The sequence below is a fragment of the Mustela nigripes genome, chromosome 1, assembly GCF_022355385.1.
Source record: "Mustela nigripes isolate SB6536 chromosome 1, MUSNIG.SB6536, whole genome shotgun sequence".
Taxonomy (NCBI): Eukaryota; Metazoa; Chordata; class Mammalia; order Carnivora; family Mustelidae; genus Mustela; species Mustela nigripes.
Genome location: NC_081557.1, coordinates 208884523 through 208907494, shown reverse-complemented (window position 1 = coordinate 208907494; position 22972 = coordinate 208884523). Strand labels below are relative to the sequence as shown.

Below are 22972 nucleotides of genomic sequence, written 5' to 3'. Positions count from 1 at the left end.
CATGGGGCGGGCATGGCCACTGCTCCTGCTGATTCTGCAACGACAGGAAGAGTTACTCCCAGTGACCGTGAAGGAGGCTCTTCAGGATTCTGAGCTGCCCAGCATCACATCCCTGTACAGAACAGCTTTGGCACATAAACTTCCCAGCAGAGGCCCCTCGAAAGCTGCCAAAAGCAGCCAGCAGATTTGCTACGAGGGCAGGTTTGGATCTCGCTTTTAAAGCAGTCCAGGCCCTAGATTGTAGAACTAAAATATGTATGTTTGACAAAGTTATGTATATAAAATCCAATTCCAGGAAGTGATACATTGTAGTTCAACACAGTCTGCTTCAAAGCACAGTGTGAAGTTCAGGGTTGTTTTTTTTGTTGTTGTTGTTGTTTTAAGATTTTATTTATTTATTTGACAGAGAGAGATCACAAGTAGGCAGAGAGGCAGGCAGAGAGAGAGAGGAGGAAGCAGGCTCCCTGCTGAGCAGAGAGCCCGATGCGGGACTCGATCCCAGGACCCTGAGATCATGACCTGAGCCGAAGGCAGCGGCTTAATCCACTGAGCCACCCAGACACCCCTGAAGTTCAGGGTTGTTGAACATGAGTGCTGAGTTTGTCCTGGGGTGATCTGCCAGCCCTGTGCGGAAGGACCACCTGTGCGTGTGCCCCCAAGGGGTGGGGGGTGTCTGCGAAAGGACAGATGGCTCCAGAAGGATAGACATTGTCCCTTCTGTCTATTTGCACATGCCTCTTGAGTCCTTGCTATACATCCAGGATGACCACCAGCCCTGTGGGGAGTCCAGATACAGGGGAGGTCTGTCTAAACTGGTCTTGGGAGCGACATAAGCTTCCAGGTGGTAGGAGGGAGTGGCGTGTTGGAGTACCACCTGGACACGTGAGTAGGCAACACATGCATGAGATTGAACCAGAAGAGACCTGGGGGTTGGATCTTTAAGAAGTGAGGAGACAGGCTCAGACCAGGCCACGGGGCTGCCTGGAGCCCAAGTGACGTGGTGGTGACTTACTTCGTGGGCCAGTGATTCTTGGGTGCTTTGGCTGTCCCACATCCAGTCTCATAGGGTTCCCTGAGTGTTGCCTGACCCAGGATAGGCATTTCCTTTCCATCCCTGTCCCACTGCCCTGCCCCCCCACCTCCTGTACCTCAAGCTCCAGTGAACCGTGTTATAAGTACTTACCAAGCATCTGCTTTGTAGCAGAGCCCATGGGCCTTTCCTCACAGAGCTCGCAGTCCAGTGGGGAAAACTAACTCTGGAAACTGGATGGGACTGACCCTGAGAGGAAGCACAGGCGCTGTGCTGCCAGACAAATGAGGCAGGTTTGAGAAAGAGGGCCTCTACAGGGTTGTCGAGTTCCAGGGTCGGAGCCTGGGTGTGGGAGGGGCTCTAGCTGTCAGCGATCAAGCAGCCCTGTGTCAGAGGCTACCAGAACCATTAAGAGGTTAGGCAGACTAGTAATAGGATTGAATCTGTAGTTGAGATTGTTCTGTACCTAAGATTTGAGATTCAAGATGAAAACACCCAAGCAAATGCTTATCAGCACTTGGTAGAACCGCTCTTTGGTTCCTTTTTTTTTTTTAATTTATTTATTTTTTTTTTCAGCATAACAGTATTCATTATTTTTGCACCACACCCAGTGCTCCATGCAATCTGTGCCCTGTATAATACCCACCACCTCGCTCTTTGGTTCTTAATGTTTCCTGCATTCATGAAGCTTGTCTTGCTGAGCCCTGCCTGTGACCACAGTGCCCAAGATTCAAATCAATGTGAGGAGATTTTGCCCCCGCCCCATCCCCTAAGATACTTGGCAACGTCTGAAGATGTTTTGTGTGCTGCGGGTATCTGTCTAGTTGGTAGAAGCCAGGCGTGTCGCCAAGCATCCCACAATCCACAGGGCTGTGCTACAAGTTATCTGGCCCACAACATCAGTAGTGTTGAGATTGAATGTTGTTACCCTTGGTGGATAACATTCTAATGATCTGGTAAAGCACTTTAAAAGAATGTCCTGGTGATTTGGGAACAAGAAAGAAGAACCGGTTGTGCCACAGAGCAGCAGGGAAGGTTTTTGGAGAAGGGGAACATTTGAGTTGTGTTTTGGAGGATGAGTTAGAGTTTTCCAGGAGGAGGAGTGAGAAAGTGGAGATGGGAGAGAATCTAGAGAGGAAGCCAAGTGTGCAGCAAGGTTAGAAGTTAGACTTGTGTGCTCTCACACAGTTAGGGGCTCCTGCAGGGGGGTCCATGGTTTTGATACATTTCTTAGGCGTTTCTGTTCCTGGAGGTATAGAGAGGGATAGCAAGGTCTTCAAGGGTACAAAGAAAACAAGGCTATGACCTCATCTCTGAAGCCAGCAGAAAGGTGGTACTGGTTCTGCTTGGGTTATGGAAGTCAACCCTGTCCTGAAATGGTTGGAGATGCCCATTTGGGTCCCTGTGCAGTCTTGACCCCCAGACTGTTCCCCCACCAACCCATCTTTCCCCATAGGGCCTCATTATAGAGGATATGTAGACGCTGGAGGGAAGAGGGCTCTTTTTGCTTCTCTTCTAAAAGTCCCAGTGGTGGAACCTGCACACTTTTGGTTGTGGTGATAGCCCCTGTAGAAGAACCTAGACCTCAAGCTCTGGTCAGCCTACTAGTAGCTTCTACCCACTGATTTTGTCCCTGCTCCTTAGGATCCTACCCAGAAGATGGCAATTTCTCCACCATATACCATCCCATCATGGGCACTCCAGTCCTCTCCCCACCTCCCCACCAGCCCTGCCCATGTTCATCTGTTCTTCAGGGAACACAGATGTGTGCCAATCCAGCAGCAGCCCTGAGCCCTGCCTCTGGCAGAGGAGCTCCTTGTGCTTGAGTACATTTTGTGCTGGGCAGTGGCTGTACTTAAACCGGTTTGGTTTTCTGATCTGGAAGAGTAGGGAGAATAATCATGGGGTCATCATGGGCTTTAGAAGAGTTCATTCACAAGTATCCCTAGAGGGTTGCCTGAGCTGTGACGGTCCACAGTGCCTTCCTCACAAGTCTCTAGGCAACACAACCGCCGTGTTGCCTAGAGACTTGCTCTTTTTAAAAATGTGGACACCAGACCCCAGGAGGTGCTGGCATCTGACCCTGAGCAGCCTTCCCCAGACTCTACGCAGGACTGCTCAGTAAGGCTCTGGGCAGACAAGAGGAAAAGAGGGAGGGCAGGAAGGAAGGTGCCACTGTCCTGTGTGCAGAGGTCCCTGTGTTACAGCTTGATTTGCTGCACTGGGAAGGGATTGAGCTTGGAGGCAAGAGGGACAGGCCCTCAGGGAGCAGCAGACCATGCAGGACTGCTGAATGGCCCCACGCCAGTTCTGGAATCCTTACCTGTCGGCCAGACTAAAGTGCTCCTCTGAGTCAGAGAATCAGGCTGACGATGGTACCAACCACAGGTAAGAGAATAGAACTGAGGAACAAACGCCCTTACCTGACTTCAGGTCCCCACGCACACTGCTTACCAGCCGGGTAGCCTTGCACACATCCCGTTCTCTGTGTGCAGCTTTTGCCTGTGAAGTGGGTTATAAGGTTACCTTCCTGTGAGGTTTCAGAGAAGTCAATAGAAGGGTCCACCCTCATGGCTGAGAGTGAACCATCTGGGCACGATGTTTCAGAACCGGTTCTCAGGGTCTAGCCAGCCTTGGCCTTCTGGGGCCTTTGGAGGTGGCCGTGTTGGGTCACTTCCAGGCCCTGCCCTTGCGGGGCCCGCTTAGGGAGAAGGCACATGGGTGTAAGTGTGGCATGTGGTGCAAGGTGGTAAGTGGTGAGGGTGGCGGGGTGGGTGGCGAGGGCACATGGTGGGCATTCAGGGCTGGGTGAGATCATTTCCAGTTGGGGCAGCAGGGAAGGATTCTCGGAGGTGGCCTTTGCTTGTGTGGTAGAAGCTAATTAGGAGATGTCATTGAGGACCAGGGAGGAGGGAAGGAGTTCCAGACAGAGGCAGATAAAGTGAAAAAACAAAGTCACTCAGTGATTTCCTGACGGAAGGAGCAGGCATAATGGAAGATGGACTTTGGATTGTCAGTGGGAGGTGCCATTCTTCGGGCCAGCTACCTTGGTGGCCTGTTGGACTCGTACAGAGTACAGAGCATTCGTTCACTGCTGGATCCACAGGGCCAGCCCCAAGTGGGTGCAGGGAGTTCTTGGAAGGAGTGAATGAGCCACACTTACATGTTCTGTCTTTTGAGGCAGCGAGGTCGGGGCTCGGCTTCTGGGCCCCAGCTTGCGCTCTGGAAGCATACTTATCTGTGTGGCTGCTTCTCACTGGACTGCTGCGCAGTAATTCAAGTTTGTCCTTAGTCATCTATAGAGATCTCTGCACATTGTGTTGGATGCACAGGTCCAGCTACCAGGACTGCTTTTAGGAACTAGAAGTTGTTAGAAAGTCCATGCTCTGAAACGCAATCCTCCGGGAAGGTCACGCTCACAATGCCTGGGCTGGGTTCGGAGTTGCCCAGGGCTTTCTCTTTCTCTCTGGAGGCTCTAGGGACCATGAGCTGCTCCAGGAGAGCACAGAGGCCCCTCTTGCCATGCCAGGTCCAACAGCTTCTACACTGGTTGCTCAGGGAGGCCTTCCCAATCTCCTGATACGTCCACCAGGCTCCCTGTGGTTCAGGAGCTGAGGTCAGAGCTGCCACGCCCTGTGACCTGGGCCAGTCACTGACCTCACTGTGGATGGTGTGGTGACCTCTGATCCCTCTTCAGCCCTGAGGTTGAGAGGACATAGGACCTGAAAGAGCTTTGGGGAGTCGGTGGCTCAGTTAGACACTGCCCATATGAAGTGAGTTTTGGGAATCCTCCCTTGATGGAGGGAGTCTCCTTGGGCAAGGTGGAGACCTGGAGGGCGTGGGGGTTTGGATTTGTTTCCTGTTTGACAGGATTGGCGGAAGAAAGTCTGGTCTTGGGGATGGGTGTCTGCGCAGGTGGGAGGCTGGGTGGTATGTAGTCTGCAGGGGAGAGGGCCGCCTCAGGTTGGGCCAAGGTGCCTCCTGTCGTCTGGCTCCCACTGTGGCCAGAGCGCCCCCACCTTGCTGTCCCCACAGGTGTTTGCAGGGTCTGCAAGGCACATGGTAGGCCCTCCATGCCCGTGTCTTTCCTCAAATCTGTGCCTCTGTGTCCTCTCATGTCTTCTGTGAGACTCCCGACCTCCCCCAAGTGTGGGGCAGCCTTCCGGGGCTTATGCCAGGGCCTTAACAGCCCTGAGCTCTGCCCCTCACCTAGCAGTGTTGCTGAGTGCCCCCTGCCAGACCCTGAGCTGCAGGTGGTAGGGGGAGCGGGTGCCCCTGTTATATAGCCCTAGGTTGGCTTGGGGAGTAAAGGGGCCTTGGCCCCATAAGGGCATCAGCCCAGGGAGCGGCTTCTTAGCCTGGAAGGGCAGACCTGTGGGGGTCCTGTGTGGGGGGTGGGGGTCTGAGAAGAGTGGAGGCAGTGGGGTTAGGCCTGTCCTGAACCATCTCCCAAGACTGCCAGGGAGGGGAAGCCCGTGCCTTAGCAGGAATATTCCTTGGTGCACCCAGAATTGGCTTTCTTCCCGTCACTGGCTCATTTCCCCTGTTGCCTAGCCCTGCCCCAAATAAATTACTCACCCAAGTCCTATTCTCCTTGCCTGAGGCAGCAGGAGAGAGAGGGCAAGTGAGGGGAGCCTGCCGCCAGCTATGGCGGGGGGTGTTGGGTACAAATCCTAGTGCCTTGTGGCCTTAGCTGATCTGGAATGAGCCTGAACTGGCAGGACGACAGTGGGACATTTCTGCCTCTAGTAGCCAGCCTCCTTGTGTGTACTAAGCCGAGGTGGGGAGTTTGCAATGGACCCAGATGAGGTCATTATGCTCAATTTGGAGAATTTGGCCCCCTCCCTCACTGGCTTAGTTGTATTTGCAGTGCAGACAAGAGAGATGTCTCATCCAGCCCAGGATTCTGGAGCTGAGCCTGCTGGGGATGACCTTGGGTGTTTCACGCCCCCTGGACTCAGCACCCTGACCATTTAGGGGAAGGAATGTTTAGGGGCAGAACTTCTCCCAGGGCCAGTGCCTACTGATCTCACATGCCCACCCTTTTAAAAGCAGAGCCCAGTGGGGATGAGTGCCAGCATGGGTGGTCATTTGCCCATGGGATGGTTTCTCATCTGTAAAATGGGCTCGTGGTGTCCCCCGTTAGAATGTAAGACCCCTCAGTCAGCCTTGAAACACACCTGGAAAGGATCTCAGTGGGGGTGGCCTGTCCACAGACCACTTTTGGCCCACTTCTTTGCAAGGGATTTTGTCCATGTTGGGGTGTTAGGATAAGAAGCACTAATCTGGGCTGGAATGAGTTGGATTCGGCAGATGTTAATGGATACCAGGCATCTTAATTTTACTGAGGCATAGTTTAGATACAGCAAGATTTATCTGCTGCTCAACGTGACAGATACTCACAGCCCCATAAACACCACCACAGTGATTTCCAGAAGGGCTCTCTTAACCCGTTGCCGTCGGTGGGCTCCCTCCATACCTAACACCTGGAAAGGACCAATCTGCTTTCTGTCCCTGTAAGTTTGCCTTTTCTAGAAAGTCATAAGAAAGGAGTCCTGCAACCCAGTGTTGTCTTTTGTGTCTGACTTTTTTGTAATGCCTTTGCAGTTCACTGGTGTTGCTGGGCGTGTTAGTGTATGCCCCCTTGGTTGCCCGGGTGTGTTCCACTGTGGATATAGGGTGGTGTTTCTTCAGTGTCTATTGGTAGACATTGGGGTTGTTTTCTAATTTGGACGGTTAATGAGTAAAGCAACTATAAACCTTCATGTATATGTATCTTTTTGTGGACGTGTGCTTTGGTTTCTTGGGTAAATACCGAAGGGCGGGATTGCATGTTTGGTGTGTGGTAAGTATATGCTTAATCTCATGAATCACCAGCTAGACAGTTTTCCAGCTACACCATTTTGCATTCCCACCAGCAACACAGAAACTTTCCAGTACACTGCGCCCCCATCCTTGCCAGCATTTGGTGACATCAGTCTTTCGATCTTCCTGATTCTAGCGGGTGTGGAACGGTATATTTCTGTAGTTTCCATTTGCTTTTCCCTAAAGGCCAAAGACTCAAGCACCTTTGCATATACCTGTGTGCCATTTATGACATCTTATTTTGAGTACCTGATACCCTTCTAATTTCATTAGTAAATGTTTATTCCGAGATGGATCAATTTATGAAACACGTATATTAAGTGCTCACTACATCACATTAATGCCAAGTGTTAAGTCTTAGGGTGAAAAAGACTTTGTAACCACCCCCCCCCCCAAATTTATTGACTACTGGCTAGCTGTGAACTGCTTTGATGGCCGAAGAGATAAATGCACTTGAAGCAGGTCGCAGAAAAACTAATTGGAAGCGATGACAAGAAGGTTTGGGACTTCAGGTTTCCCCACTATCCAAAACAGAGCATTCTTTGAAACCTCACGTGAGCCCAAATGGCCTAACGCAAAGAGGCAGTTACCATTGTTACCATTGCTTTATATGAAAAAGAGTATAGAGTGTTCATAGACCCTCCCCAAAAAATCACCTCTCCTGGCGTTTCTGATACTTTAGGATATGTCTTGCTAACAGATGCATGAAATAAATGGAGAGCCCAGGTGCTCCCAGACACGGCTTAGAGTTCTGGCTGTTTGAGACTGAGATGCTGAGTGTGGCTCCTAGGGAAGGAGCTGGGGGTCACCCCACACTGCTCCGGGGTGCCTACTACCCCAGACCAGCTCATCTCACCACAGAAATAGGGCTAAATGCTATTTTGGCTTTTTGCCTTTTTTTATGAAAGTGAAAATCCTGTGTGGCTTGCTTTCGGTTAGTGAAAACTAGTATTAATGTAGATCTTGTGGCATAGTGCAAACTTTGTAAAAGCAGGGAATACCTTTATTGTGTGTCCTGAGTACCTTAGGGAACAAGGTAAATGATTTAAGGGGCATAGGAGGTTTCATGCAGGAAGTAACCCTGCAGTTAAGCCTTGTAAGTAGGGGTCAGAGGGCAGGTGGGGTGGTCCTGGCCAGCCAGGGGAAGGCCAACAGGAATGTCAGAGGTGGCTGGTGGTGGGCGGGGCTAGAATTTAGGGTCAGCTGCTCTGGTCTCAGTCTGGTAGAGTCAGGAGCTGGGGATGCGGTAGCCGGAAGGCTGAGAAAATTGCAGGCCTCTGACCTTGTGGTCAGGTTGGAGAGCAGTGGGGGCAGCTGGGCATCAGGCCAGATGTTCCTGCAGCAGCTGCCTCTAGAAAGCAGAGTGTCTACACTGGAACCTGATGTGTCCTCAGCCTCCAGCCAGGGGGATGTGGCCTCTTTGAAGAGCGCTTGGTTTACCTGACAGCAGGAATGGGGAGTAGATGACCGAGTTTTTATTCCTTCCAGAAAGAAAGCCCAGCCATAGAGACAGATCAGGAGCATCTCAGTGTATGTGTTTCCAGTTTGCTGAGACTGCTTGAGTGTGTGTGGAAGTGGGGGTACCGCAATCTTCTTTTGGTAAATCAGACATTAGAACCTTCTTGGCGAGTAGTGGTCCGGGACGCCAGCCCTGTTCTCGCTGTGAGTCCAGCCAGCCTTCCATCTGGGCTACGAAGCAGGTGGTAAAGTCCACATTTCCCATTGAAGGTTGTGACAGGGGTAGGGTCCCAGTGCTGCGCCCCACCAGGCTGCTGGAGCTAAGAGCCAGGGCTCCATTTCGGGCCACCTGCTGCTTGGCGTCCGGGGCAGAGCTGCTTCTGAACAGGGAGACCAGCACACAGCTGACTCCGGGAAGCTCCCCACCAGGAAGAGAGAGTGGTAGACTTTTCTCCCATGAAACTTGTCTTGAGTGTATCTTACAAGTACATATTTGTACTGTGTCAGGTGCAGAAAAGCAAAGAAAAGACAAGCATCTCCACTTCGACAGCTGCAGACTAAAGAGAAAGAGTTAAAACTACTTCGATTTCTATCACCCGAAGACAGGCAGGCAGGCACTGGGTGTGTGGGTAGGGAGTCATACTGCTGGGATTTTTCTTTATGGAGGTTTTGACTGAGATGTTCGTGCGTGTGTTATTTTTAGCCCCTGAATCCGCTCATCGGGAGAGGGAAAAGCAGTTGACTGCTGCTGCGTTCCTTGTGCTCATTCTGGTCTCCTCCCCGCAGAACCCAGCCCTTGCTGACATCTACACGGAGCACGCCCATCAGGTCGTGGTGGCCAAGTATGCACCCAGCGGGTTCTACATCGCCTCCGGAGGTACCTGTGTGTGCGCCTGGCTGGGGTGCGGGGGTGTGACCCAGGAGTTCCCCAGCCCACCTGGACTCCTAGCTGCAGGGTGGTGGGAGGAGGGGCAGGGGAAGTGTAAAGGAAGGGGTACAGGAAGGGGTGCCAGTCTGATTAATTTCATTTGGGGCTGACAAGGAAAGTACAAGCCACCAAAAAGCCCCGTTGCAGAACTTCATGGCTGGCGGTGTTCCAGCTGGTTCCCGCTCAGAGGTCAGCAGAAATGCTCATGTGAGATTGGCCAGAGGCCTTTGCAGTAGCTGTGTCATGATGTTCAGGAGCTCATTTGTGTATGTGTGTGTGTGTGTGTGTGTGTGTGTGTTTTCTGAGTTGCAGCGTTGTCTTGTGTCACCTTTATTCATTAGCTGCTCCTTTCCCAGTCCCTGCCAGTGCTGGCCTCAGGCAAAGGCTCCATTTCCCTGGGCTTGCTCAGGCCCTCTGCTCTCTCCAGCCAGGCTTTTGTGTGGCTCTGCAGGAGGCTGGCTGGGAGGAGGGACAGAAGGGTCTTTACCATGGTGGATGCTTTGTTCACCTACTTCTTTGAGGCAGATCTTTCACCATTTACAGATGAGAAGGGGAGGCAGTGGGTGTGCGTGCCCCACCCCCTCCGTTGACTTACTCATTCCCTCGTTTGCACGCTCAGCAGATAGTGACTGGTTGCTTTACCAGTCTCCAGCCTCTGGGAAAGCCAAGTGAGTGAGCTGCTGTGGGCCAGGGCCTGGTCAGCCTCCCCAGAGAGCAGCAGAGAGGAATGAATTGCTGGGGCAAAAGAGAGGGGCTGGGGTTCACATGCCCCATGGCTGGTCTGCACTGCCCTCCGCCCCTGCGTGGGAGGTATGTGGGGACCTGTCCCTGCACGGTTCGTCCCTTACTCACTGTGCAGGCTGCCTGGAATAGCTCACCTTCCTAGGCCTTGGTTTGATCTCGGAGAAGCCGGACAGAATCCTGAGCCGTAGTGTGTGTGCAATGCCAGGGACCCTCTCATGCTGGTGGCCTCCTGATAGCCTGTGACCAAGGTGTCTGCCACTAACCCTGGGACACGCCAGAGAGACAGGCGCGCTTGGCTGGTGGCTGAAGCTGGCAGTCAGGCTTGTGTGTGAAGGGCTTGGCCACGAGTCTGGCCCACCATGGGCACTTAATGATGTTGGTGTTTAGACTCACTCCAACTCGATCTATAAAACTTGCTCTAATTTATATGCCTTGGTTTATTTTAGCCATGTGATTTTTTTTCTTTCTTTCTTTCTTTCTTTTTTTCTTTTTTTTTTTTTGGCCAGCCCTGCTTGCCAGCAAAATACCTTTTCCTTGAAAGCCCCAAGATGTGACCCTTTTAAAATCATGTCTTCTCAGAAGAGGAGTGTGGTTGGCGAGGGCCCCGCTGCCTGCTTGGCGTGGTTTCCCCACCCTGGCGCGTGGAGCTGCAGGCCCGGCTGCTGAAGCACGTGGGAGCCCAGGCCTGCAGTCCACGTCCTGGGGCAGGGCCCTCCACCAGCCAGAAGTCTGGGCTCTTCAGATCCTAGTGCTAAATCAATGAGGAAGCCCAGCACAGAGACCGCTGCGAAGGACAGTCCACATAAATAAAGGGTCAGTTGGACATTCTGCTCTCATAAAGGCGCCCTCATTTGGTGGAGGAACTGAGGGAGGTCTGGGCTGCATGCAGATCACATTTACTTTTCTAGCGAGCTGGTCCCTTGAATCGAGTGAAGAGAAGGAAACCTTCATTGCAGAGATTAGGTGCTGGGCTAAAAATAGTAGGGTTGTACAGAGTTGGGAGGGAGAGAGAGGAAGGCTGAGAAAGGGCTTTGCTCTCTGGCTAAGTGGGTTACCTGGTACCTGGAGTTCCCCACATTAGGGCGGGGATCCCAGTACCTCAGGAGGCCTGTGGCTTGCTCCCAGATGGGGTTCCAGCCCTCTGTGGGACCTATAGGTTTCTGTGAGTCTGAATGGTCTGTGTCCACTGAATGAACCTTCTGGAAAGCCTACTATGTAAGAAGCTCATGCCAGAGACTGGATCCCCAGCCCTGAGCAAAATGGTCAGTCTGCCCTTGGGTTGACATGACCCATGGTGTCATGTTTTCTTGTTCAGAACCATTTCCAGGGCAAACCCAGTTCCCTTTTTCTAGCTGTGTCTTCCTTGGGTAATTTTGATGCCACTAGTCTATGTTCTGTGCTCTGTCCCTTGGGTACCCACCAGGGCTCCTGATCCCAGGCTGCCCTCAGAGCAGTGCACCCAGGCCACAGATAATCAGGCTTCCTAGGAGAGGGGCCTCTGCCCAGGGGAGAGGAGAACAGGAGGGTCGCTCAGGTGAGGAACGTAGGAAGAGAGGCCAGGCTGCGGAGCTGGTGAGCAGAGGCCTCCATGGGCACTGGAAGGCCCACCCCACTCCCTGTTGCCACTCAAGTTGCTAAGCTGCTGGGAAGTAGGGGCAGACTGCAGGCTCAGACTGCTCCCCTTGGTGTAGCGTGTTATCTGGAGGAGGAGATGCCTTCCCAGTGAGGGGACAGAAGGAACTCTCTCCCCATCATCTCTGGCTTCTTGCAGGTGTCCTCTGCCCCTGAGCAGGTGTCTTTGTTGTGTCCCCAGCACTCAGCACAGGGCTCGGCACCCATGGACACTTGATCAGATCTCCTGCCTGCACAGGGGCTGCCCTTGTCAGTGGGGCCCGAGCGCCTGGTCCCCGAGCCCCACTTTCTTTTCCTGGCTCTAGCTGCTTCCCAAAAAGAACTAAATGTGTGGAAGCAACCTAAGCTTCCCTCAATAGAGCAACAGATACAGAAAACGTGGTGCACATATACAATGGAGTCACGATGCGGTTGTAAAAAAGGTTGAAAGCATGCCATCTGAGACCCCACAGAGGCCCAAGAGGATAGCCTGAGAAAGACAAAGGCCATATGATTCCACTTAAGAGGGATATCTAGGGGGTAAAAAAGGATAAACAAAAGCAGAATCAGACTCTATAAATATAGAGAACACACGATGGTTGCCAGAGGGGAGGGGCGGGGATGGGGGCAGTGGGATACACAGGCTCCCAGGTGTGGAGTGAGCGAGTCGGGGGGAAAGAAGGGCACTGTCTGGGGAACACAGTCGCAGATGTTGTAGTAGTGATGTCAGGACAGATGGTGGTTACCCCCGTGCTGCACATATCGTAACTTAGGAACTTGTCAGGTCACTGGGTTGTACACCTGAAAGTAATGTGACATTGTCAGCTCTCCTCAGGAGAAACAGAAGGAGGATTAAATAGACGAGCAGGGTCCACGCAGGAGGTGGAGGGTGTGGTGGGGAGGCCATGGGAAAAATAGCTGGCTCCCAGCCCAGAGAGGAGTCTGAGTGCCCCGCACCCACCTGGGAGCGGGAAGGGGGTGGCCGGCTCCATCCTGGCCAAGAAGGTGGGATACAGTCAGCCTGAGCTAAAGACGCTGATGGGGCCAGACTTTAGAGCGACCTGGACCGGCCTGAGCCCAGCTGACAATATGGCTTGGTGTGTGCGTGAGCATGTGCGTGATACTGTGTGCACACGTGTCCTTCCTGCACACACCCTGCTCCGCTCCTGGTACTTCAGCCTCTGCCTCTTTCCTTTCCTGCTGGCCTGTTCACTAGAGACTGAACTAGTTCCAGGTCATCTTTGCAACTCCCTTCGGCCAGGCAGCCTTCCTGGACCTCACCCAGAGAGGCCCAGCACCCCCAGGGCCCCTCAGGTCGTGCTCTTCACATAGCAGCGAGTCTTCCCTTGTCTGCTCTGTGGACTGTGGGCACAGCTGCTTGCTCATGAGGTAGCATCTCTGGTGGCCCTTAGTTTTTTCGCTGGTGAGTGATGACCAGCTTGCAGCGGGCGCCTGCTGTGTATCCAGCACTTGTCTGAGATTTTCCACATGCTGACTCGTGTCACTTCTCAGTAGCCCCCCACCGAGGTGGCCCTGTCCTCCCTCTCTGTTCGGTGCAGCTGTAGGTGTAGGATGCTGTTTGATGCCCTCAGAGCCCCAGGAAGCCTTCGCCTACCTCAGCCTTGTGCCCTGAGCTAGAGGACAGGACCTGTGCTCACAGAGCAGCGGGAGGGTCTCTGTGACGTACTTAAGGGGCCTAGGGACCCTAGGAAGCCCCGGAGCCCCCCTCCTGGGAAGACTGCCCCCCTAAGCCCAATCTGGACTGAGGATTTAAGCCTGAGGAGTTAGCATAAAATCCTCCATCTTCGTGCTAATTTGGGAATTCGGTGCTCTTTTGGAAAGGGCTGTGTGGGGATCAGTCTCAGATCTTGGTGACGGGATCCTGCCTGGAAGGGAGGGGTGTGCCTCTCCCTTGGCTCCCGTGTCTCTTGGTTACTCATCCCCGAGGAGAGGCGTGGCTTTCTGTCTGGAGCACCACTTCTGCCTGCCTGCACCCACCTTGCATGCCTCCCACAAGGCTCCTGTGCTCACCTCACTCGTCTGGGCCAACGGGGGGGTGCGTCACTGTAGATGCGGGGGATGCAGGCGAGTAGCTGGAAGGGAGCCCAGGCGGGGGCTGCAAGCAAGTCCCGGCATGCACCAGCCGCACACAGCTCCACTCCGTTAGCACAGCCACTGCTCGGGAGAGGCGGCTGTCACTGGTCTTGGCCCATTTTGCAACGAAGAAACTGAGTATCAAGCATTCAGAAAGGTGCCTGATCCCCATAGGCCATTTAGACCCCTCTGTGAGGAGACTAGAATCAGACCCAGACAGCTACCTGATGCGTTGGGCCGTGCCTCTGTGTGCCTCAGTGCTCTGGTGCCCACACAGGGTTTATTGTCCAGGGAGTGGCTGGTGAGCTGCAGGGACCCAATAGTGGGCCTCACAGGCCGCGTACTCTGACGGGCCAGTGGCCCATTGTGCTCACTTGAAATGCCGCCTGGGGCAGTGGAGCCCCCGGGCCCTGCTGGACAGGCACGCCTCGTGCCCACATCACCCAGGCCCAGGGATGATCATGGCTGTCACCACCCTTTGTGCCCACAGATGTATCTGGAAAGCTCAGGATCTGGGATACCACGCAGAAGGAGCACCTCTTAAAGTATGAGTATCAGCCTTTCGCTGGGAAGATAAAGGACATTGCTTGGACAGAAGACAGTAAGAGGATCGCAGTGGTCGGGGAAGGAAGGGAGAAGTGAGTCTCTGGCCTTGGCGCCTCCCTGCCTGTGTGTCTTGGCTTTGCTCTCTTTGTGGGTACTCCAGCTGGGAGGGGAGCAGTGACCTCTGGGCCAGCTTGGACCAGTGTGTATTGAGGCCCCATGGGGCTGGGCCCTTCTCTTTCTGTCTCTGACATCCTCAGCCCCTCACCTGGAGCGCCAGCTGTCGTGCCCACACTCTAGGCAACAGGAAATGAGGAGGGGGAAAGGGAGCTCCAATCTCTGTTGGGGTCCCTCCCCGAATGCCAGCAGCCATACCTGGCTGCAGGAGAGCTGGGTACATCACCGAAGGTGGTGACCTTACGAAGGAATAGGGGCCCGGTGGAGACGGGGTACGTGTGCCACAGCGCAGGCTTCCCTCCAGGGCACCACGGCGACTTCAGGCACTCGGACTTGGCAGGCACGCCTCTCGTCTCCCTTACTCGGAGGCTATTTTTAATGCATGTTCTGGCAGGGGTTAGTTCTGCCAGTTTTTCAGGTCATCCTGTTGGTCTTAAGAATTCAGTTTGCCTCCAGACACAAGGAGGAGCCCCTGCAGTACTTACTTACCAGATGCCAGCTGAGAGCAGAGCATCGTCTCCTTTCTGGTAGGGGGTGGTGGCTGCTGATTACCTTGGTCCTGCCCAGTACAACCACTAGGAAACCGAGAAGTCACAGAGCTGTTCCCCAGCATGTGTTTCTAAGGGACTTTCCACATAGGGGAGTCTTGTTGGCCCTGGCCCATACAGATGCAGACATCCAGTCCCTTCCCAGAGCCTCTTATTCTTGGATTCTTTGACCAGCACCACACAGAGCCCAAACCACGGTGTCTCCGGTGTTGGCTCCTTTCACGAATGTGCGTGAAGTGTTGCTGTGAGCATCCCTGCACTGTACCACCCCGCGTACTAGCCTCGCTGCTGCCCACATCTCATCAACCGTCCCCAAGGTTGATTGTTTTCTTCCTGTGACTCTCTGGGTGAAGGTTTGGAGCTGTCTTCCTGTGGGACAGTGGCTCTTCCGTGGGTGAGATCACGGGACACAACAAAGTCATCAACAGTGTGGACATCAAGCAGAGCAGACCCTACCGGCTGGCCACGGGCAGTGACGATAACTGTGCTGCATTCTTTGAGGGGCCACCATTCAAGTTCAAGTTCACAATTGGCGTAAGTGGATGTCCCCCTGGGGATGGTTTGCACGTAAAACCAGCAGTCTTGACCTGCGGGGTTGTGAGCACGTGCTGTTTATGCTGTGGTGTATAGACAGAAGTGGGGTTTGCAGGGGAACGTCCTGTGATGGTGGGACAGCACACTAGCCCCAGGCCAACGTGGCCCTGCCCTCAGGCTGGAAGGGCTGCTTCTGGCAAGGAGGGACCCGCCCTGGGAGATGTGTGTGTGTTTCTGGGGTTGTGGGGTGAATGAGTGGATCTCTGATGGCCTGTGACCAGGGGAGCATCCTGGCCTAGAGGAGCTTTGTCAGAAAGGGGTGGCCCAGGCTTGGCTCTGGTTCTGCCAACTCAAGACCTGCTGGTGAGCTTCCAGGGACACCAGATTCGTCTCCTCTGGTGAGATGATAAGGGCAGGGTCACAGCTGGAATGTGACACTCGATGAGAGTTAGATGCTTTGCCTGTGGAAGACACATGTCAAAACACCTTAGCAGAGTGTCCCAGCTCTGCTCCAGCTCCCTGGTTGGGACAAGGGTCTGAACCTCAGCCTCACTTTTCCTATCTGCAAGGTGAGTGTGGGGGTATCAATAATAGTGCATTTTAACCATGAACTTAACTGCACAGCTGCCCACGGGTCCAGAGCAGTTCTCAGTACTACCTCATCGAGGATTAAATGAGAGAAGGTCCTTTATGAGGCTCCGCGGGGACCACTGTTTACTTTGATGACTGAACACAGTGACTCATAAACCAGGCAGGGTGTGGCTGGAAGGGACGATGCCACTTCCTCAGCAGGTCCCCATGGGGTAGCACTCGGGCAGTGGCAGAATTTCCAGTGCACATCTTGGCTTGGGGATGGAAGAGCTCTGCAGGGCTTCCCTGCTGGTGAAATGGACTCCTTTCTGCCCCCAGGGCTCCTGAGTGGGGCCAGGTGGCTGCATGGAAAGCCCCACGGGGTGTGCAGCTCAGAGCTCCTTTTGTAGCGGTTCTTGGTGGCCGTTCTTGTGGCCGTCCCCTGTGGCTGCTGCCCAGTTGGTAGGTGATGGGGTTTTTGTCAAAGGCTGTGTTCAAGGTCAGTATTCACTAAGTGCAGATCAAGGTTCTGTGGGATGAGTCAGATAGCTAAACTTCATGCCTTGCACCCAGGAGAGAGAGGAGGAGGGGTTGGGTTTCTGTGGCAACAGGAGGCGGTCTTTGCTTCACTGAGACAGCTCAGTGAAGCTGTCCCTATCTCCAAGTCCCCCTCCTCCTCGCTACTGTTTGATGTCACTTGGATGTGATCTGGGCTGTGGGCCAGTGAGGCTCCTCTCCCTGCCCCAGGAAGGGTCACTTCCCCTTTGCAGATGTAGATTAAACCCAGCCAGGAGGAGCACAGCGGCCCGTCAGCAGAGCCGGGTTTGTGCCCAGGCAGCCCGAGGCTGTGACTTCAGCACTCTGCCAGCCTTCCCTCTGCTCACCTGGGGACTTGGCTGGAATAGTCTTTCTCTTTTTGTTTTCCTTTCTAACGTGAGAACACAGCCCTCACCCCAACACTCCAGCCCAGGGCGATCAGATACGAACATTTGCCCCCTGCCTGTGTCCAGGGTGAACACACAGCTTGTCATCAGGTCTGCCTGTGGAGCCTATCGCCCATGGGTCCTGCTTCTGGACCTGGCTGCAGATCAGGAATGGAGGACGTTGGATAGCAGCCCAGCACCACAGCTGGCTGGCTCTGACCGTTGGATGGGCCAGTGGTGTGGCTCGGTCCCCTTGGGAGACAGGACGGTGATGGCCATTCTCCTATGGGAGGATGTAAGATGCTGGTGAACATCAGATCGGAGTGTCCACAAGGAGATCTTCGGGTGCTCCAGACAGGCTCAGGTGGCCAGCAAATGAAGGATGGGGAGAAAAGTGTTCGGGGCCCTACACCCACCCAAAATGGCCTGTCAAGTGTTGACAACTGTGTAGATCAGTCTGACTTTGGCATGTGCATCTCCCCTGGAACCTCAGAGACCCAGAGTGCACCTACCATGGGTGGCTGTCTGCCTGCCCCCCTAGGCTCCAGCTCCTCTCCGTCTCTCCTTCTGCACCATGTCTGAGGCTGTGGGACGAGGACTGAGCATGTCAGGAGCACAGAGGGGTTGAGCTCAAGTTGCTGCTGTGAGAAAGACGAAGTTGTGTTTCCATTTCAGTAAGTGCTAGAATAAAATGCTGGTGGTGTGTGTACCCAAGGGGAGGTGAGGGCAGGGTTAAGCCAGAGTGCCTGAACGTGCTCAGGTCAGCCCTCCCTGGCCATCCTGCTGCCCTACGTGGGGGTGCTGGGTAGCTTTTCTCTTTGGTTCTTGAGCTCATCTGTAAACTGGCTGCTCATGTTGTACAATAAGTGTAGACTCCTGGCTCCTGGGGAGCTGAGTAAGGACCCACTTCATCTCGAGCCAGCCAGGCCCTTGGGCTGTCAGGTCAGCGTCAGCATGAATTTTCCTTTGCCTGGACCTGCGATGGGCTCCAGAAGCTGCAGAAAGATGAGGTGAAGGAACCAGCACTGAAATAGGCTCTGGACCCCCTCATTTCAGAGGCCATGGGCCACTTTGGGCAGATGACATCCCAGGATTGTAGGGGACCGGCTAGGGGACCGAGGCTTGCAGCGTCTCTGTTTCTGCTTCGTGCTGGCATTTTGTGGCAAAGGTTGAGGTTCCCTTGGAGGACCCAAGAAAGAAAGAGCAAGTGTGTGTGCCTTCGCTGCCTCCTGCTTCTGCAGCAGGAATTTCTTCCTGCCATGGCACCTGTCCTTGTGACCAAGGCGCGGCTAGCAACCCACGGGCACATTGGGCAAGGTTCAGCACCTTTCTGGCCTTGCCCTTTTCCATCAGGGACAACCACAGACTCCCCTTCTAGAGCAGGCACCCGGGAGGATTACGTCCTCAGCCTGTCCTGCAGCCAGGTGTGGTGGTCTGTAGGTTACTTTGTCTAACTCAGTGATTGCTTAGGTGGCACTCATGAGGCCCAAGCCTGCTTGTCCAGGCTGTGGTCGTGTGATCTGGAAGTGGAAACTTCCTGCCTGAGCTTCTAAGGGCGGATAGAGTCCACCTGAGGCAGAGGGGACACCTGGTCTTACCTCTCCAGCCAGGCGTGCTGTGCAGCATGGTCAGCTCTGAGAGCAGCTTTCTCCAGCCACCTGTGGTGGGGGGATGGGGTGTCCCGCTTCCTTTGGCACAGTGGAGGTGAGTTGAGCTAGAAATGTGTCTTGGCTATTATTAGAGTCATTGCCTTTCAAGGCAGTTAAGTAAAATTGGACCTCTGCTATGCAGGATTTTCTTGGGGGGTGTTTTTCCCATTTTCTGACTCTAAGCAGGGCAGAATGCCCGTGTCAGGCCTTCGGTGTGTATCAGGTGCCTGCTTTGGACAGGCTCTGGGCTGGGCCTGCAGAATGGTCTGCCTTGTCCTTAGCCGTTCTGCCTTCTGTCCTCATATCTGCCGGTCTTGCTGTTCAGAGAGCTGTGGGTGTGTTAGTCCTGGTCACGTTGGGGGCCAGCGGGATAGGTCTTCTTCCTCCCATTTCCTTCCTGGTCTGCTCTTGCACGGGCTGTGGCTGATGGTGGGGCAGTGACCAGACAAGCCTTCTGCACCTTCCTCTGGTCCTCTTTCTGCAGAGGAAAGTGGTCGCTGAGCCAGTCTGCCCAGGTGGCAGGAGAGGCAGGCAGAGGATGGGGATCACTTGTGTCTCAGCCACGCTGAAGCAGGAAGAGGGTGTGGTGCTCCCCCTCCAACCACTGGACAGGGGAGACTTCCCAGAGGGAGAGGAGGCCAGGTGTGAAGGGGGCAGTCGACTGAAGGAGTGAGGCAGTGTTGCAGTTGAGGACGGAAACCCACTTTCAGAGCACTGTCTAAAGGTGTGTGCTGTGTGCTGAGGGAGGATGAGGAGGTGGGCCCAGGTGTCTGAGCCCATTTCTCCCTCCATGAGTTCATGACAGGGAGCAGGACAGGTGGGCAGGGCACTGTGCTGTGAGAGTTAGTAGCAGCTATATGTTCTGGGGACAGCTGAGGCCAGTGAAACCAGGGAGGGCCTCCCAGAGAGGACACCTGAGCTGACCACCTCATCTGCCTGTGCTCGCTGGAGTCAAGCCACAGAGCCCCGTGGTGCTCTGACCCTGTCGGTGACGGGGGCTCAGGTATGTTACTTATTACCTAATGGCTTCACAGCTCTTCTCAGTGTCAAGAGAGGGCGATGATGGGGGAGGGACAATGACAGTGGGGGTTCTTGGGAGGATCAGCTGATACAGGGCTCCACTGAGAGTCGGCTGTGACTAATGGGCGGGACAGGTGTCGGTCAGACACTGAGGACCTTCCACATCAGGGAACAGCCTGAGGGACCTAGGCCTGCGGGATGGTGCTGCATCTCCTCCAGGGAGCATGGGGAGGGGAGGGCCAGGGGCTGTGAGCCCCAGTCCAATAGGTGGTGGCTGGGTTGAGCAGCCAGAGGAAGGAGGAAGCCCCGCAGGTATGTGAACCCTCCCCATACCCCTCCCACACCCCTCCCCACCTTGATGTTTCCCCAGACCCCTTCCTTCATACTCAGGCCTCACCTCCCTATGGAACAGGCTATTTTTAACCCTCACTTTTTTGGTTAATGAGCCGTTCACTGCTGTTTTCCTTTAAGTGGGCTATTTCAGGAGCAGACATCAGTTTCCTACTCATTTGGACTCTTGGCCCAAGCTGCAGGAAAAGCTGACAGGAGTTTCTAAAGCCAAAGGCCTTGGTTCACACAGTGCCGGGTTCTCTGGGGGCATCCGCTGTTTCTGGCCCTCACTAAACCCAGGCTTTCCCACAAGCTTGCCTTGTTCCAGGGCCTGGGGAGTGATGTGCAGCATTCTTTCGGGGGAGGAGGGCCATGAGCCCATTGTGTGTGATGTCCCCTTCCCATCAGAGATGCTGAGTGCTATAAGGAGTCGGATTCCCGAGAGATGGCAGCCAGGGCAGAGGGCCCTTCTGAGGAGAGGCAGCGGCCTGGCCTCATAATGGGATCACTCGGGCCGCTGGGTGGACATGTGCAGGTATGCAGCTGAGTGTTTGGTGCTACCCTTCAGGAGGGCATCCTGACTTCTGTGAGCTGGGCTTGGGATCCAGGACGTTCCTGTTCTCTCAGGGAAGCAGCGGAAACTGGAGTTCGTTGTGCAGTGGAACTGAGTGGTGGCCAGCCACCTATCTCATGGCGTATTCCTTACACCCGGTGAAGGGGGCCGGCATTGTACTGTAGTGACCCCTGTAGCCGGGGTTCATTCCATTTCTTGTGCCCTCTTTTGGCATCCAAGTTGTTAGGGAGACCAGCTGGCTCCCTCACAGCCCTGGGTGGAAGGCACCATGGTGGCATTTGGCCTGGGGAGGGAAGATCTGACCCAGGTACTCCCCACAGCCAGTGCAGCCAAGCCTAGAGATCTGGAAGAGAAACCAGAGCCCCAGGTTCTCTCTGGGCCTGGCTGTCTCGGAGGGGTTGGAGGTTCCCCAAAGCCCTAACGGTGGTAAGGTGGTGAGTGACAGGTGGCTATGAGGGAGACAGAAGCACCCAGGAGGGCTTGAGAGATCCCGGCTTGGGAAGCAGACTCCTTCCACTGTGGTTCAGCTTGGCAGATTGCACCTGCTCTAAAACCCAGAGGCCAGACCTGGGAGCAGGGAAGGTCAGCCCTCACCCAGATGAGCACACACTGTAAACCCGGCCATAGCCTTGTCACCCTGCAGGCCTGAGCTGGCTGAGGCTGGGCCCTGGGAGTGAGGTGTGTGGCATGTTAGTAGTGGGAACTGCCTCCCAGTGGTCCCAGAATCAGGGCCAAGTTCAGGCTGAAGCTGTGAGCCCATCATAAACCTCCGTCACAGGCACCGGTGATGATGCCCTAGAGGACAGGCTCTTGAGTCAGAACCAAGTTGGCAGCCCCATGATTGTGCTTGCCGAAAAGAGATAGGAAGGCAAGCCAGCTTGGTGGCTCACCAGTGTCACTGCGCTCAGAAGGCTCAGGCTTTCCTGTCCCCAGCCTTGCGGGGGAAACCCCCTGAGGGAGAGGAAATGCTGGCTGCTTCCGGCCTTATTAGCTGAGGGGAGCAGTGGGATCTGAAGAGCAGCATGCCGGGCTGTCTCCGTGCTCCAGCACTGGACCCGAGGCTCGTGGGGCCCGAGGGGCCTGGCCTGGAAGTGTCCTTGGGCAGAGAACACAGTCTCCTGGCTCCGAGGGACGGAGCTGCCTGCAGCAGGGAAACCCCACTGCGGGGCAACTCCTCTGCTCAGCCTCCCAGGTGGACTTTGCAGACACGTGGATTCCTCTGGTCCTGGCCTGTGGCTTCCCTCCTCAGGATCCTGGCCCCAATTTCTCCTTCCTGGCCTGAGCTGCTTCGCCAGTGCATTAAGCATGGTGTCCTTGAAGGGCTCTTCCTCTGGGAGTGTCACAGACGGTGTGCCCCATGCCTGTTCCTGGGCTGCCGTAACAAGGGATGACAAGCCAGGGGTTCAGCATGGGTTTATTCTCGGTTCCTGAAGCCAGAGCCTGAGCTCCCCATGTCAGCAGGCTGGTGTTCCCCAAACTCCGTTGGCCCGAGGGGCACCCTCCCAATCTGCCTATGTCTTCACGGGCTCTTCCCGCACCCGCTATCTGTCTGTCCCAGTCTCCCTCTTCGGAGTGCACCAGTCACTGTAGTGGCGCCGCCCTAAGGACCTCATCATACCTCGACTGCATCTGTATAGACCCTCTTTCCTGAGGTTTCCATTCACAGGTGGCACAGTTTCAGCCCAATTCAGCCCCTTGCATGACACAGACACACATGGAGCCTTCACACGAGCGGCTCCTGACTTAAGTGGACTTGTGCTTGGCCTCAGGGAATGCTGTGGGGCAGGTGATGGGCGGTTAGGTGTTTATGCCCCAGGAGCCCTTAACCCTCCCTGCTTTGAGAAGCGCTTATATTATTAAGTTCACTGAAGGGGTGTTTCTTGAAGGTAGGGGAAGGGGCATGTGGCATTTAGAGGATGTTTTCTTATGCAGACCTTTGATGGGGGAGAGAATGAATCTTTAGGATAGGAAATCATCCCTGGAGGTCGTCTGGAGTCTTAGTCCCCAGAAGTGCAAAACCGTTGTTTAATTTCTTTAAAAGCTCAGTTGTTAACTCCACTCCATCCCAACCCTTCCCAGTACCTGCTGTGTGCCTAACCCTGGAGACTCAGGGGAAGAGGCCTAGGGTTCTGGACTTGAGCTACCTCTGGGGCCCTGACTCTGTCTGCTCTGCAGATTGAGGGTGAGGGGAACTCATGCATCCCACCAAGCATGGGGCTGGGAGGCCTAGCAGAGGACGGCCTGGGCACAGATGGGCCTGGGCCAAGGCAGGCGGGCTGAAGCAGACCTCCTGGTGAGTCAGGAGCTACTTCGGGAGTATTCTGTTTAAGGGCCGAGGTCTTCCTGTGGACTGACCGTTCACACTGGCAGCTGG

General features: G+C 54.6%; 1 protein-coding gene across 1 annotated transcript in view; it reads left to right on the top strand.

The window, feature by feature from the left end:
• WDR1 (WD repeat domain 1) overlaps positions 1-22972 on the top strand; it is a 44038-nt gene that overhangs the window by 4128 nt on the left and 16938 nt on the right. The window contains exons 3-5 of the mRNA XM_059380940.1: positions 9140-9230; positions 14221-14368; positions 15352-15532. Coding sequence (XP_059236923.1) covers positions 9140-9230; positions 14221-14368; positions 15352-15532 — 420 coding nt within the window. The remainder of the gene's footprint in view (positions 1-9139; positions 9231-14220; positions 14369-15351; positions 15533-22972) is intronic.